The sequence below is a fragment of the Megascapheus bottae genome, chromosome 16, assembly GCF_031878675.1.
Source record: "Megascapheus bottae isolate mThoBot1 chromosome 16, mThoBot2.hap1, whole genome shotgun sequence".
NCBI classification, from domain to species: domain Eukaryota; kingdom Metazoa; phylum Chordata; class Mammalia; order Rodentia; family Geomyidae; genus Megascapheus; species Megascapheus bottae.
In genome coordinates, this window is record NC_143524.1 from 28,915,401 (window position 1) to 28,930,020 (window position 14,620).

At 40.6% G+C, this 14,620-nt stretch overlaps 1 protein-coding gene across 3 annotated transcripts in view; it reads right to left on the bottom strand.

Annotated features, from left to right (window-relative positions):
* Nucleotides 1-7,286, bottom strand: part of Ano5 (anoctamin 5) — a 48,520-nt gene extending 41,234 nt beyond the window's left edge. For 2 of the 3 annotated variants that reach the window (XM_090347992.1, XM_090347993.1), the window contains exons 1-2: nt 7,082-7,212; nt 564-610 (exon numbers count right to left, since the gene is read on the bottom strand). In XM_090347992.1, the coding sequence (XP_090204118.1) occupies nt 564-610; nt 7,082-7,124 (90 nt within the window). In that variant the 5' untranslated portion in view covers nt 7,125-7,212. Of the gene's footprint in view, nt 1-563; nt 611-7,081 lie in introns of all 3 variants that reach the window. The other variant, XM_090347995.1, reaches the window with a different exon arrangement.
* Nucleotides 7,287-14,620: the final 7,334 nt, after the last annotated feature.

Consider the following 14,620-nt stretch of genomic DNA (forward strand, 5'->3'; position numbering starts at 1 on the left):
TGATGTTTGAAAATAGCCAATAAAAAAGTGTAAATGGAGCTGGATACCATTTATTCCTGCCTATAATCCTAGCTATTCATGAGGTTGAGATCTGAGTATTATGGTTCAAAGTCAGCCTGGGCAGGAAAGTCCATGAAACTCTTAGCTCCAATTAATCACCCAAAAATGCCTGGAGTAAAGCTGTGGCTCAGGTGGTACAGTGCTAGCTTTGAACAAAAAAATTCAGAGACAGTAGCCAAACCCTGAGTTCAATCCTCAGAACCAGAACCAACCAACCAAACAAACAAACAACAAAAATCATATGGTAAATATTCCAAAAGCAAGCAAATTTATAACTGTACATATGACTTTAGAAAAAATTCTAATTTACATTTAACTCGTACATTCCTCCTCTCTTGTTTATTAAATATATCAAAATAAAGAGGAAGAACTTTTAATTTCTTTTCAAAGAACTAGTTCTGTTTCATTGAAACACAAAGACTTAACTATTCATGTGACATAGCATGCTAACCTTGCACTGGTCCTTTCTTACAGGGAAGTTAATACATGTATCATTAACTTACCTCATGCACTTCGAAAGAATATTCCATGTCTTTATTACTTGTTAGCCCTAGATGAAAAAGGGAAAATTAAACACATTACACTAGCCAACTGTTCTGGCTACATTCAACTACCTACACAAGGTAAAAAATTGGAATTCAACAAATATCAAAGAATAATTACAATAAAAATGTAAATAAAAAAACTTCCTGCAGTCAAATTGTTCAAAATATTCTCCAAAAGACACTTCACTAAAATCTGCTTATAATCGAGGAGCATATTAAATACTGAAATTATGATGTAATAACGTAATCTCTCTTACTAAGAAATAAGTTTCACTGAGCAATTTACTTATCAATCCAGTGCCAAAAACTATCTGAGATGCAAACATATATCCATTGGTATCTCTGTTTTCTCAGATGACCTTTAATGTTTTCTATGTTTATTCCCCAGAATGATACCAGTCCTGGGCTTGAGCTCAGGGCCTGAGCACTGTCCTTGGATTTTCTCAAGGCTAGAGCTCTACCACTTGAGCCTCAGCACCATTTCCAGTTTTTTTTTCTATGTATGTTGTACTGAGGAATTGAACCTGGGTCTTTGTGCATGCTGGGCAAGCACTCAACAACTAGGGCAAACTCCTGGCCCCATGCACTACTAATTTATAAACAGGCTAAATTATTTTTCTAATTCACAGATATCTTCAAAATGGTTGTGCCCTTTAGTCATTTGGACAAAAATACAGTGTTCAGATGACTTTCTGACACTAAAAAAATGTCATACAGAGAATTTTGATTCTTACTTGCTATTGGTTCTAATTTGAGAAAACAATGAAAAGTACTTCTCAAGTGAAAACCTTCCTATTTTATGAGAATTCATTTTGGAGAAAATATCACAAGAGTGAAATAAAATGTGGCTACCTCTTAACAATCATCTGAAATACATATGACATTAGCAACAGTTAGTATACATTCCAAAATTATAAAAGATCTACCATTTGTATAGCTTTTAATGCTATCGAGGAAACATGATTTAACTTACAGAACAGTGCTAGATATATGATAACACACTAAATTTTGAAGTGCAAGAACCCAACTCATTTTTCCCACAAAGACGATAAGAAATATAGAGCTCTCTTATGACCCAGCAATCCCACTTCTGGGCATCGACCCATCTGGATTGGTTCCATATTTTAGCTTTATTGTACATACATTTATTTGTGTATTTGAAAAAGCGAACATAAGGGGAAAAAAGGCAAGTGGGAGGGGATGAGGAAAAGTGGGAGAAAACATAGGAAGGGGTAACAATGTTTAAGAAGTAATGTATCTGCTACCTGATGAATGTAACTATAACCCCTCTGTACATAACCCCAACAATAAAATTTAAAAAAAGAAATATAGGTTCGGTGTTTCAAATTGTTGTTCCTGAAACATCAACTTAGGGAGGTTTTTATTTTCTTGAGTACAAAAACAGTCATTATTACCCCAAAGAAGAGTTCATTAAACGAGAGACGGTTCTCAGCATGGAACAATCTGGTGGTTTACAGAACAGTTTATAATTCCATTCTCATAAACTAGTTGAAAAACAGTAAGTGCTAAACCTTTCCCCACCTAACGACTTTGCAGCTGCTTTCCCTTTTTTTTTAAACTAGGTTAATAAACATTTCCAATCTATTGAAATCAATGTAATGTACTTGATAACTTCAAAAAGGGACACTGAGTCTTCCAGGTCTTCCTCACCCTCCTCTACCATCACTGCCAGCTTTCCCCTCACAACCTCACCTTCTCTGCTTCCTCTCCTTAGAATGAACAACTGTTTCCTTTCCTGTTTACTCCCTTACATTTCCATTATTTCAAGTGAGGTATTCTTCTATCAGTCCTTCTCTTCCAGTTACCTCAGGAGCACATTTTGTAAGATGTGTCCTTTCCTGAGTGGTAGAAAGATTCAAGAGCTTTCTTACTCAGGCATCCTGTTCACTAGTATCAGCACTCTCTCTCACACACAGATGTTTACACATCAGTCACACGTTCACATTCACAAAGTACAATAATGCGGTAACATGGTAAATGTGGTAATTGGCAATTCTGTCAAAACAGGCCTACTGGACTCTTCTAATATTTGTATCAAATAACATGTGGTGTTGGTACAATATTGAAATTAAGTCAGCACTTGACTATGTCCCTCAACTTCCTCTAAAATCAAAGTGGCTGTACTCTTTCTATGGACAAGAAGTTGGGGAGAGCAGACACTAACACCAGTCACTTCAGGGAATCGCTAATGTATGCCAGAAACTCAACAGAAAAAAGGCTGAGCTTTGAGTTTTCACTGAAAGCACATTACTAAAAATATAATATCCAGCAAACCCAGCATCCCAAAATAGCCCTGGCATTTACCAAAGGGCCCTCTCAGTTTACAGTCTTACGAGTAGGATAAAGAAAGATACAGCATGTGCTGGCTTAGCAACACCTGTGCCAACAACAGACTGCATGTATGACAGTGTTTCGGGCAGTTTGTAATATAGCCTGTGTTTTCCCTATATCTATGAAATCACAAAATGATATACATGTAGGATGAGTCCTGTCATCAAATGGCTCACAAATGCACATGAAATCCAATATTCACATGTAGTTTGAAAAACACAGAGTGTAAAGGAGCCAAGCAACTTTACATTGAACTTTAAAATTGTTTCTCCTGCTGATTGTTCACAAGTCAACAATCGCGAATTGAAACTTCCAGACCACATCAGGCAGGCAGTGGTTCAGTTCCAGTCATGTTAACATTCCACTGGGAGTGTTTCTTTATAGCACTATTTAAATTGCAACATCATCTGGTTGCTATAATTTCACTTTAAAAATTGGGAGACAGAGAAACAAATGAGAGACTTCTGATAATTTGTGTTGTGTGGAGAAAATGACTCAGAAAATGCAACATATCTTAGAAATATTTCATCAACTGGTATTTTTAAAAAGCTGAAATGTTAACTATCTTTCTGGAAAAAAATAACTATCACTGACTATTATTTAATTCACCTAACACACCTAACACAAATAAGATTTACAAAAGTGGGTAATTTTTACGATGAAAAATTTATTTGCATTTTGTAACAAAGCAATAAAAATGACGGGCCGGGAGTTTGGCCTAGTGGTTGAGTGCTTGCCTCGCATGCATGAAGACCCGGGTTCGATTCCTTGGTACCACATACATAGAAAAAAGCCAGAAGTGGTGCTGAGGCTCAAGTGGTAGAGCTCTAGCCTTGAGAAAGTCCACGGATAGTGCTCAGGCCCTGAGTACAAGCCCAGGACTGGCAAAAAAAAAAAAAAAAAAAAAAAAAGAAAGAAATAAAAATGACAATGACTCCTAGAAATTGATGCTACAAATCCCAGACCATCTACAGCTTTTTTCAATTAGCATTTTTGTTTTTATACCAGTAAACTCTAATAATATAAAAATAAGAGATGACCTGAAAGTGGACTTTCAAAAGTTCATTTAGTTACTGGTATTGTAAAATGCAACACATCTTTATTACAAGATATTTTCATAAAAGCCTATCAGTAACCAAGGTCCAGATAATGGACAGCAAAAACAAAATTAATCACATCTATGTGGTTTTTGGCTTCTCTCCTGCTTAGCCCCTGTTCTCAGCAATGTCAGGAGTGCCCACTGCTCGACTTCTTGATCTATGATCAAGACTGAACACAAAATGTGGGGGGCATTCATGGGACTATCAAATGTGTGGTATGTCTCATTAATGTCCTTTCCTCTCATCTTCATCCAAATCAGAACAGCTTTGATCCCAAGGGAGCATAAATAAATTACAAAGGCCTTTGGCCTGGGCAGGGAAACTGAAATCATTTGGGAAAAAGATCTGAAACCTTTCTGGATGCTATAAACAAGCTATGCTAAAATGCTACTGACTTTATGGATTCTAGTAAGCAAACATCACCTTCAGCCAAAATTACATTGAATTTCAACCAAGTGATTGTAAACCTCTATAATGCTATATTGAATGTTTTGTTCCTTAAAAAAAATGAAGTTTAGCCAGGAACTGATAGCTCATGCCTATAATTCTAGCTACTCAGGAGTCTGGGATCTGAGGATTACAATTCAGATCCATCTGGGGCAGGAAAGACTATGAGACCATTATCTCCACATTTTCTCTGGCATAATATATCTGTGTATGTGTGTGTGCGTCGGGGGCGGGGGGATGAATGAATCCTGGGCCTGAATGAATTCAGGGCCTGGGTGCTATTCCTGAGATTCTTTTGCTCAAAGATTGTGTTCTACCATTTGAGCCATAGTTCATTTCTGGCTTTTTGGTAGCTCATTGGAGACAAGAGTCTCATGGACTTCCTTGCCCTGGCAGGTTTACAACTACACTTCTCACATCTCAGACTCCTGAGTAAGGAGGATTACAGGTGTGAGCTAACAGGATTTACTTCATTTATCACAGCCATTAAACAATTCTTAAGGTTTAGAACAAATTTAGTTACTTTTATCCTCAAATTCACATCTGCAATTCTAGCTTCTTAGGAAGCTGAAGTCTAAGGACTGCAGTTCAAAAACCAGCCCTGGCAGGAAAGTCTGTCTGTGACATTTTTATCTCTATTAACCACCAAAAAGCCAGAAGTAGAGCTATGGCTCAAGAGGTAGAGTCATAGCCTTGATCAAAACAACAAAAAACAACAAAAACTCAGGAACAACTTTTAGGCCCTGAGTTCAAGCCCCAGGACCTGTGACAAAAAAATAAGGCAAGGGTGGTGAGACAGTTTCAAGTGACTACAATTAAAACAGTGAAATGAAAAGTAACTCACAAAATAGAACACATAAAGAGCTCCTACAAATTAATAAAAAAAAACCTCTCAAGTTTATAAGCAGGCAAAAAATTGAATACACACCTGCAAAGTACAGATGTAAAGGGCAAATAAGTCTATAGCATCTACATATTAGTGACTGGAGGAAATGCAAATCAAAATCACAGTCAATTACAACTGCAGAAAAGCTGGCTACCAGCCAGGAGTGAGGTCTAGCAGTAGAGTGCTCGCCTAGCATGCACAAAGCCCTGGGTTTGATTACTCAGGACCACACACACAGAAAAAGCCAAAAGTGGTCTTGTGGCTCAAGTGTGGAGCACTAGCTTTGAGAAAACTCAAGGACAGTGCCCAGGCCCTGAGTTCAAGCTCCAAGACTCGCAAAAAAAAAATGCAGACCACCCAGTGAGGATGAAGATGTGAAGAAACTAGATCCTTACATACTCCTTGTGGCAATGTAAAACAGTGTGGGCACTTAGAGAAGAGTATCGCAGTTTTTTAGAATATCCCACTTAGAGCTTCTACAAGATGATCTAGCAATCATTCTCCTGGTGTAATATCCAGGAAATTAAAAAAAACATGGATCTGTATAAAAACTAAAACAGGAGTATTCATAGTACCACTATTCCTAGTAGCAAAAAGCATCAATAACCAAGCTACCTACAATAGATAGGCATAATGTGCTTATGTCATGGATTATTACTTAGCCGTTAAAAGGTACATGGCGCTGCTATACCAACGAACTTCCAAAACACATGAAGCTTCTCAGACATGAAGTGCCCAAGGTAGGCAAGCTAATCCACATAGATGGTAAATAGATGTGTTCTACTAAGGATAGGGAATGAGAGGCCTAAATGTGCAAAGATAGGTGGTTTTGCATGGACTAAAACAGCACATGAAATAAATATGGAGGGTACTGAGATTCTTAAGCAGAAATATGTGTGTGTGTGTGTGTGTGTGTGTGTGTGTGTGTGTACTTAACAGAAAACAATATATGCTTACTGAAATAGATCTACAGAACAGAGGCCTATAGGTCCGTGGAAAGAAAACATCTTAGCAGAGTGGACGAAATACTTCTTAAGAGAACCAAAGCTTCATTTTAGAAAAACTCTCCACCGCCAAGGATCAGCCTTCCCAAGAGTACAGTAAGCCGACAAGACCTTTTGAGCAGCATTTGGAAATAGGACTAAATTTTTATTTATTTATTTATTTGTTTGTTTGTTTGTTTTTGACCCACTGGCAAAGAGAGGTAGGCAAAAAAAAAAAAAAAAAAAAAAAAAAGAGGCAAGAGGCTGGTGAAGGAGCTGCCAGGCGCTCTGACCCAGGAGGCTGGTGAAGGAGCTGCCTGGCGCTCTGACCCAAGCCTTGTTTTGGTAATCCCTCCTTCCACAGTCTGCAATCCCAGGCTGGAGCATGCCCAGTGCGCACGCAGCTTCGTGGAATAAGGGCTGTGAGGAATCCAGGGGGTGCAGCAGGGTGGAGAGGGGCGTGGGAACGGGGAGACTCGGGGCACAGGTCCCTGAGCCAGCTGGAGTCCACCCTTCCCCTCCCAGACCAGGACCGTCCGCCCCGCAGCCAGTCTCCGGCCCGGGGCGCACCTCGCAGGTCCCCGGGATTCGGGTTCCACCGCCGCCCGGCCCCAACGTCCCCGCTTCGAATCCCCGGGCTCCGGGTTCGGGCAGGAACTCCGCGCGCCGCCGGCCCCGCGCCCGGGGTTCCACGCCAAGGGATCCTACCTTCCTCCTGCACCATTTCCAGGACATTGGGGTCGCCCATCATGGCCAGCTGGTTAATGGCACTGACGCCCGAGAGGCAGTGACCCAAGGTGCGCACGGAGACGCTGCGAGACGAGCCGGGGCCGACGCTGAATCGGATGGTGGGTCTCCGGATGGTCACCTCGGGGTCTAGGACCGGCGAGTAGTCGCTCCAGGCGGCCTCCGAGTCCTCCTCCGCCTCCCCGGGTCTGGAGCTGCCCAGCAGGGTGACTCTGCGCTCCAGGCCCCCGCCCTCCACCAGCGCATCCAAGGCCCGCACCCGGCGCTTATCTCCCCGCTCGCGGCTGGGCTTCCCGCCCCGCTCCAAGTACAGATCCACCAGCTCGTAGTGACGGTCCTGCGTGCTGTCCCGCTGCCCGGACAGCAGGCTCCTGCGCGCCGGCGGCGGCGGCCCCCGCCTCTCCCCGCGCCGCTCCTCCTCCGCGCCCCCCGGCGCCGCCCCACCCGCCGGGCCCGCAGTCCCTGCCGGCTCCTCCCCACACCGCTCCCCTGCCCCCTCCACCCGTGTCCTCTCCTCGGAGCCCGCCGTCCCCCGGCCCTCCGGACCCTCCGGCTCCATCTCAACAACCTACCCCAGCCCGGGGCGCTCCCCTCTCTCCCCCCACCTCCCCCCCACACTTCTGGCTCCTCCCCAGGGCCTACGTCTCTCTGGACCCTCTCTGAATCTGTGATCCTCAAAAGCTGGGTCACCCTCACACCACACCCCCCCAAAAAAGACGACCCTCCTCCTTCCTAGAGAACCCCTCGGCCCTCCCAGCCCTCTTCCGGACAAAACCCCCTCTCTCTACTCGTTCCGGGGGTTACAATTTGTCGGGTGGGGAAAATGCTACCTTCCCTTAAAGGGACCCCCCTCCCCTTTTAGAAAGTCCAGTTGCTTGGTCTCCAAGGTTCCAGAGAGAGTGTGTGTGTGTGTGTGTGTGTGTGTGTGTGTGTGTGTGTGTGTGTGCCCTGTAGGTAGTAATCAGCTGTTCTTTGGACATTGGATGGGCCTTTTTTTTTCCCCTACAGTTAAAGTTAGGGCACACATTATTGTCAAAGCTTACAGGCAGCCTCTCCTCCTAAAAATGTTGGTTAGCTTGGGGCAAGTCTCTGTAAGCAGAGGTTTATGCTTCTGCATGTTTCCCTGAGAATAATAGTAACTCACCTTCCAGGAGTGGGTGCTATGGGTAAGGACTGCCAAGTACTTGGAAGGCAATGTGTTATAAATTTAGCTGTTAATATGAGTAGGATAATAATCCCAGTAATTGATAATTCCTTAATAATTTTATTCATGTTGAATCCTGTCTCCAAGATTTCATTAAATTCCTCTCCAACATTAAAATGAAGCCTTGAGCAGCCTCCCCCATCACGGCCCATCCACCTTGGTTGTGGTTGTAAGACCCTGTGAACGATTGTGAGCTTCTTTCAGTGATGAGGAGTAAGAAATCCACTAACAGGTGGGAGAAGGGTTGAGTGATATGGCTGTCAGAGTTGAGAGTCAGGGCAGTGCTCAGAGAGTGACTGAGTTGGGGAGAAGGCTGGGATGAATAAAGAAGTGGAAGCCAAACAAGTGGAGAATAACAAAGTGGATTGCTAAGTAATATTCCATGGCATAAGTACTTAACACCTATCTATTGTAGACATATTGGTTATTGACACCTTTTGCCACTAGCAATAATGATACTAGGGATATTCTTCTTTGCTTTAAGGCTATGTTTTTCTCCCATTCTGTCTGAAAATATACAACAGAAACAAATCACATTTTACAGATGATAAGGAAACAGGTTCACAGAAGAGCTGTGGTTGTCAGGCTTGTAATCCTAACTAGTAAGGTGGCTGAGAGCTGAAGATCAAGGTTTGAAACCAGACCAGACCTAAGACTCCTTGAAGCTGGTATCTTCACTTAATCATGATGGAAAAGCTGGAAGTAGAGCTGTGGCTCAAGTGATAGAGCATCAACCTTGAGCAGAAAAAGCTATAGGACAGGCCTTAGGTCCTGAGTTTCTCTCTCTCTCTCTCTCTCTCTCTCTCTCTCTCTCTCTCTCTCTCTCTCTCTCTCTCTCTCTCTCTCTCTCTCTCTCCCTCTCCCTCTCCCTCTCCCTCTCCCTCTCCCTCTCCCTCTCCCTCTCCCTCTCCCTCTCCCCCCTCTCTCTCTGTCTCTCTGTCTCTCTCTGTCTCTCTCTCCCTCTCCCTCTCCCTCTCCCCCCTCTCTCTCTGTCTCTCTGTCTCTCTCTGTCTCTCTCTCTCTCTCCCTCTCCCTTTCCCCCCTCTCTCTCTGCTCTCTGTCTCTCTGTCTCTGTCTCTGTCTCTGTCTCTCCCCCCCTCTCTCTCTCTCTCACACACACACACACACACACACACACACCCCACATAAAGTCGTGGTTCAAATGAACTCATGCTTTATAGTGGCTGAATCAAGTAGTAAGAATCTGGACTTTGGGTCATGAATGGACACACCCATGCTCTAAATCATACCTCATTTCCATAAACTTCCGGCAAGATTGGGCACTTTTCTTCTCCTTTTTTAAAAATATTTTTATTGTGATTAATAGAAGGGTTACATTATATTCACCAGGTAGAAGGTGCATAACTTCACAACATTGATACCCTTTCGCATGACATGGTCCCCATTTCCCTCCCCCCCCACTTATCTTGATTCCCCCCTTCCCTATCCAATTTCAAATAACCAATTAAGCACATATAAAATATATCAGATAACAAGATGAAATATTGTAACAATATGAGACAACCAAGGGATGGCAAAAGAGATGAGCGATAACTTAGTACATTAAGGACAACAGTCACTCATTATATGGCTTTTGTTTCCTTATCCTGGAGGTCCTTACATTTAGTGTCATACTATTTGGCCTAATGTCTCTAGATTTTGTTCTATTATAAATCTTTGCTAGGAGAGCCCAAGGTTTCTACTGATTATGACAAATGAGGGAGACTATTGGGTCTATGTTCCTTTGAGTCTGACTTACTTCACTTAATAGGATTTTTTCAAAGTCTTTCCATTTCCTTACAAATGGGGCAATGTCATTCTTTCTGACAGCAGCATTGTGTATATGTACCACATCTTGTGGATCCATTCATCAACTGAGGGACATCTGGGTTGGTTCCATATCTTTGCTATGGTAAATAGTGCTGCAATGAACATCATTGTGCTAGTGGATTTAGTATGTCCTTGTTTCTGGACGATTGGGTAAATGCCAAATAGTGGAATTGCTGGGTCATAGGGCAGCTCTATGTGCTATACTGCTTTCCATAGTGGTTGAACGAGTTTGCACTCTCACCAAGAGTGTAGTAGTGATCCCTTCTGGCCACATCCCCATCAGCATCTGTTGTTATTAGTTTTCTTGATCCTGGCAAAGATGGGTAGTTTTCTTCTTAACCACTAAATGGTTAGTTGCTGCTACTGAAAGCCAACTTCAACAGTCAAATTCTCTAAGTATATGTATATGTATATATGTATGCATATGTGTATGTTGTAACATGAACATAATCGAACAAATCCACAGCTTAATCAGCCTTTCCTAACTGATATGAATTTCTCAAATCTTTCATTTCTGTCAAAGTTGCAGGATTGGATGTTAGTGATTAATCATACTAATAACAGTTATTATTTGAATATTTGCTAGGTATCACTCTATTATTACTATGACAATTAGTTTTGAGCACAGATAATTTGACAGGACCTTACCTTAGTTCAACTTGGCATGTGAAATTTTTTTGTTGGTTCTATTAGGCTTTCTATGCTTTTTTTTTTTTTTAGCTCAATTAGTTATGTTTTCTTCTTAGCTCTATTACTGTTGTTCTGTGCTTTCTCTGCCCATGCTTGCCCATGCATCTACTTTGACACATGCAGCCAAAAAGCAGAAAAATATTACCATGAAATGGGACAACTCTGAACAATAGGGGATGGACAATAAATATTTCCTTTTATCACTCTTTGGTGGAATAATTCTAAAATGCATTTTTCCACAGCTCTTCATGGGTTCTTCAGGCACACTGACTTCTATTTGCCCAGAGTGGTAATAAGCTAAATAGCATATTCTTTGACTGGCCCTTTTCTTTTCTTTTTGCAAGTTTAACTGTTACCATTCTCTGTCTTTTCTTAAAGAATATTTCCCAATGTAACTAAGTCTTGTCTCAGGCTCTACAATTAGAGGAAATCCAGGATAAAGTACCATCATTATTATATTCCTTTGAAAAAGATCATCTAACAAAGGGCGTGGTGGCTCACACCCTTAATCCGAGCTACTCAGGAGGCTGAGATCTGAGGATCAAGGTTCAAAACCAGCCCAGGCACAAAAGAACCTAAGACTCTTATTTCCAATTAACCTCTAGAAAATGGGAAGTGGGGCTTGGCTCAAGGGTAAGGCCGTAGCCTTGAGCTGAAGAGTTCAGGGACAGCACCTAGGACAAGTTCAAGTCCCATTACCCACAAATTAATAATAATAATAATAATAATAATAATAATAAGAGATCATCTAGGAGTCTAAGGTTAAAAGAACTTAAATCACTTCCTAGGATTGAAATTATTAAAATACAGAGCAAGATCCCAACTCCACAGCCCATGATCTTAATTACCATACTGCTGTAAAAACAAGCCAATTTTGTTTGATCCCATATGTTTAAATAAAAAAAAAATCTAAACTACTAGGGTTTTTGCTATTGTGTCTTTTCACATACCTTATTCATTATTTATTGAAAATTGTTTCATGTACTTGGAAGCCAGAGTAAGTAATTTTGGGAAACGTTAACAGTCTATTGCTGCTTCTCTTTACCTACCGCTCTCACTTCACTGCCTCCCCCTTTGCTTTTTACAAGAGTCAGTATTAGTTGGCTTGAAGGAACTTAAGAATTTAATGTCTTTGATGTACTAGTTTTAAAGCCAAACTCACTTTTTTTTTTAACTGTAGACAATATGGTGAATCATTTAATTTCTCTGTGCCTCGGTTTCCTTCTCTACACAATGAAGGAAGTAATTCCTTACATACAGGTTGTTGGTTAGATAAAATGTAAGAATTGATGGCATCATTTCTTCAAACACTAAATATGCCATTTTTATGTTATTACAATTTTTCTTATTGTTGAGTTTATGTTAAGTGTGAGATTGTTAAAAAAGCAGTTACTTTTTCTGTCCTCTCAACATTGGTGTTTTTACTCAATGCCTAAAACTTTCTTAGTTTGCTTGCTATCAGCTGATGTTTGACCACTTGAGCCACATTTCCAGCCTCATTTTTTTTTTTCTGGTTAATTGGAGAAGGAGTCGCCAGGACTTTTCTACCCTAGTTGGCTCCAAACTTCAACCCTCTGAACTTTAACCTCCTGAGTGGCTAGGATTATTAACAACTGTATATTTATTCCTTTAATTTTTGAAAATGATTTATTGTATTGGTCTAGAATACTTGTAGCAATCTAACAAGTTTGAAAATTCCCTAAATATCCATACTTTAAAAATTCAAGTACACTGGATATGAAAACGTCAATATAAATATGCTGAAGTAATGGAAGGAATTCCTTAGTAATTATACAGTAATTAATTTTCTACTAAGCACTATGCAGGTGATCTTTAGCACTGTGAATATAGTACAAATTCTGAATATAGTGGGTTCTCATTAAAAAGTGATTGCATGATTGGGTTCAAATGGGCTGCTAGCTTGTTAGCTCAATTCCCCTAAAATATATCACACCCACCGCTAAAATTCTAAGAGACCTCGAAACTAGGGTTAAATAAAAAACCAGACTTGAAAAACAATGTACCAACTTCAAGTTACTGAAAACCTCAATTTATGTATACTAAAATTGATCCCCCACATTTTATAAGCTATGCTTAAGAATTATAGCCTATTTTCAGTTTCTTATTTTCATGGAATTTCTCCTATGTTGTAACAAAAAGAGTAAAATGAAAGAGTTTCCTTGCCTCTGTGGTGAGATCTGTGATTGAGACTCCTTAAATAAATCCTCTGTGCTCCACCCCATGGCCAGATGTATTTTACCACTAGCCACATAAAGCAGCAAGAATATGAGTGACTGTCCCAAATGGTAAGCAAGTTTGTAACTAAACCTTCTGTGGCCTAAAATGTCATGTTTTAAGAAGACCATTGTTAATCATGTTCTGCATTTAGTTCCTTCAGATCTATGTGTAAACAGGCATGCTTTCACAGGAAGAATGAGTTTCTGCTTAATGAACACCCTGCTTAATTATATATTTGCTTGATATTGAAGAAATAGCTCAAAGCTATAATTGCCTGAAAAAAATAACCTTCAACGATAAAGACATATAGAATGCTGTAAAAACCATTGCATTCTGCTTTTCACTAGTCGCAGCTCTGCAGATCCATCTCAGGTAGAGTCTGGATTGGTAAGTCTTGTTTTTCAGCCAGAAGAGAACAAACTAACTGGTATCATGAAATTGTTACCTTTGTAGCATCTAGGTACCCATTTGCCTTTCATTCTGTCCTTACTGAATGGAACAGGAATTCTGTCTCTCTCATCACTCCCTTCACCATAGGAATGTACCTGGCATGATACATGAGAATTCATTGGTTGATGGATATTGAATCTGCCCACTGTTTTGCTCTTACAATATATATGTTATCTTATTTTCCCAAAGAGACCCTAATCCCCGAAGAGCTAACAGCACAACTCATATTCCCCCAAAATCCTTTTGATAAGTCTTTTTTCCTGAATCAGTGTTGATACTTGTAGAATAGTAAGTTATGAGTTTGGTCAAGAAATATGTAGTTGTCAAATATCATTTTTAGCCACATTAATTTCTTGTGATTTCATCTAACCACTTGATAGTAAGTATTAAAAAAATCTAAATGGGGAAAAGCACGACATTTTTTGTATATGACTAAACTCATGTTTAAATCAAAACTCTACGTATACTGTTCCTAAAGTCTTGCCCAAGCTTTCAGGTCTTATTATGCCTTGACATCCTCAATTTGAAATGAATGTGATGTTCATTTTGAGACATATTGTGGGTATCAAATGAGTTGACAGCTGTAAGTTTTAGTCTATTATAGACATCTAATAAACGTATTATTGGCTTGAAGTTTGACCTAGTAGTAGAGTGTTTGCCTAGCATGCATGAAAACTCTGGTTCAATTGCTAGGTACCACATACATTGAAAAAGCTGGAAGTGGTACTGTGGCTCAAGTGGTAAAGCTCTAGCCTTGACAAAGCCCAATGACAGTGCTCTAGCCCCTAGTTCAAGCCCAAGGACTGGCAAACAAAAAAAAGCATTCTTTTCTCACAGTAATCTCTGTGAGGATATTAAAGAGTTAATATCCTTAATACTACCAATAATGAAGTATATATTTGATCACATTTCCCATTTCATAGATGAGGAAACAAATACCACTCTGAGGTCCTGCTCATAACTACTGCAGTTTACTGCATTGTGACTCCCAGTTAATGAATGAGGAAACTGAGGACAAAGAGGTTGGGAGTTTTCCTATCACATTTCCCCTCATTATTGTACAGATGGAGCTGTAGGTGAAGAGGTGG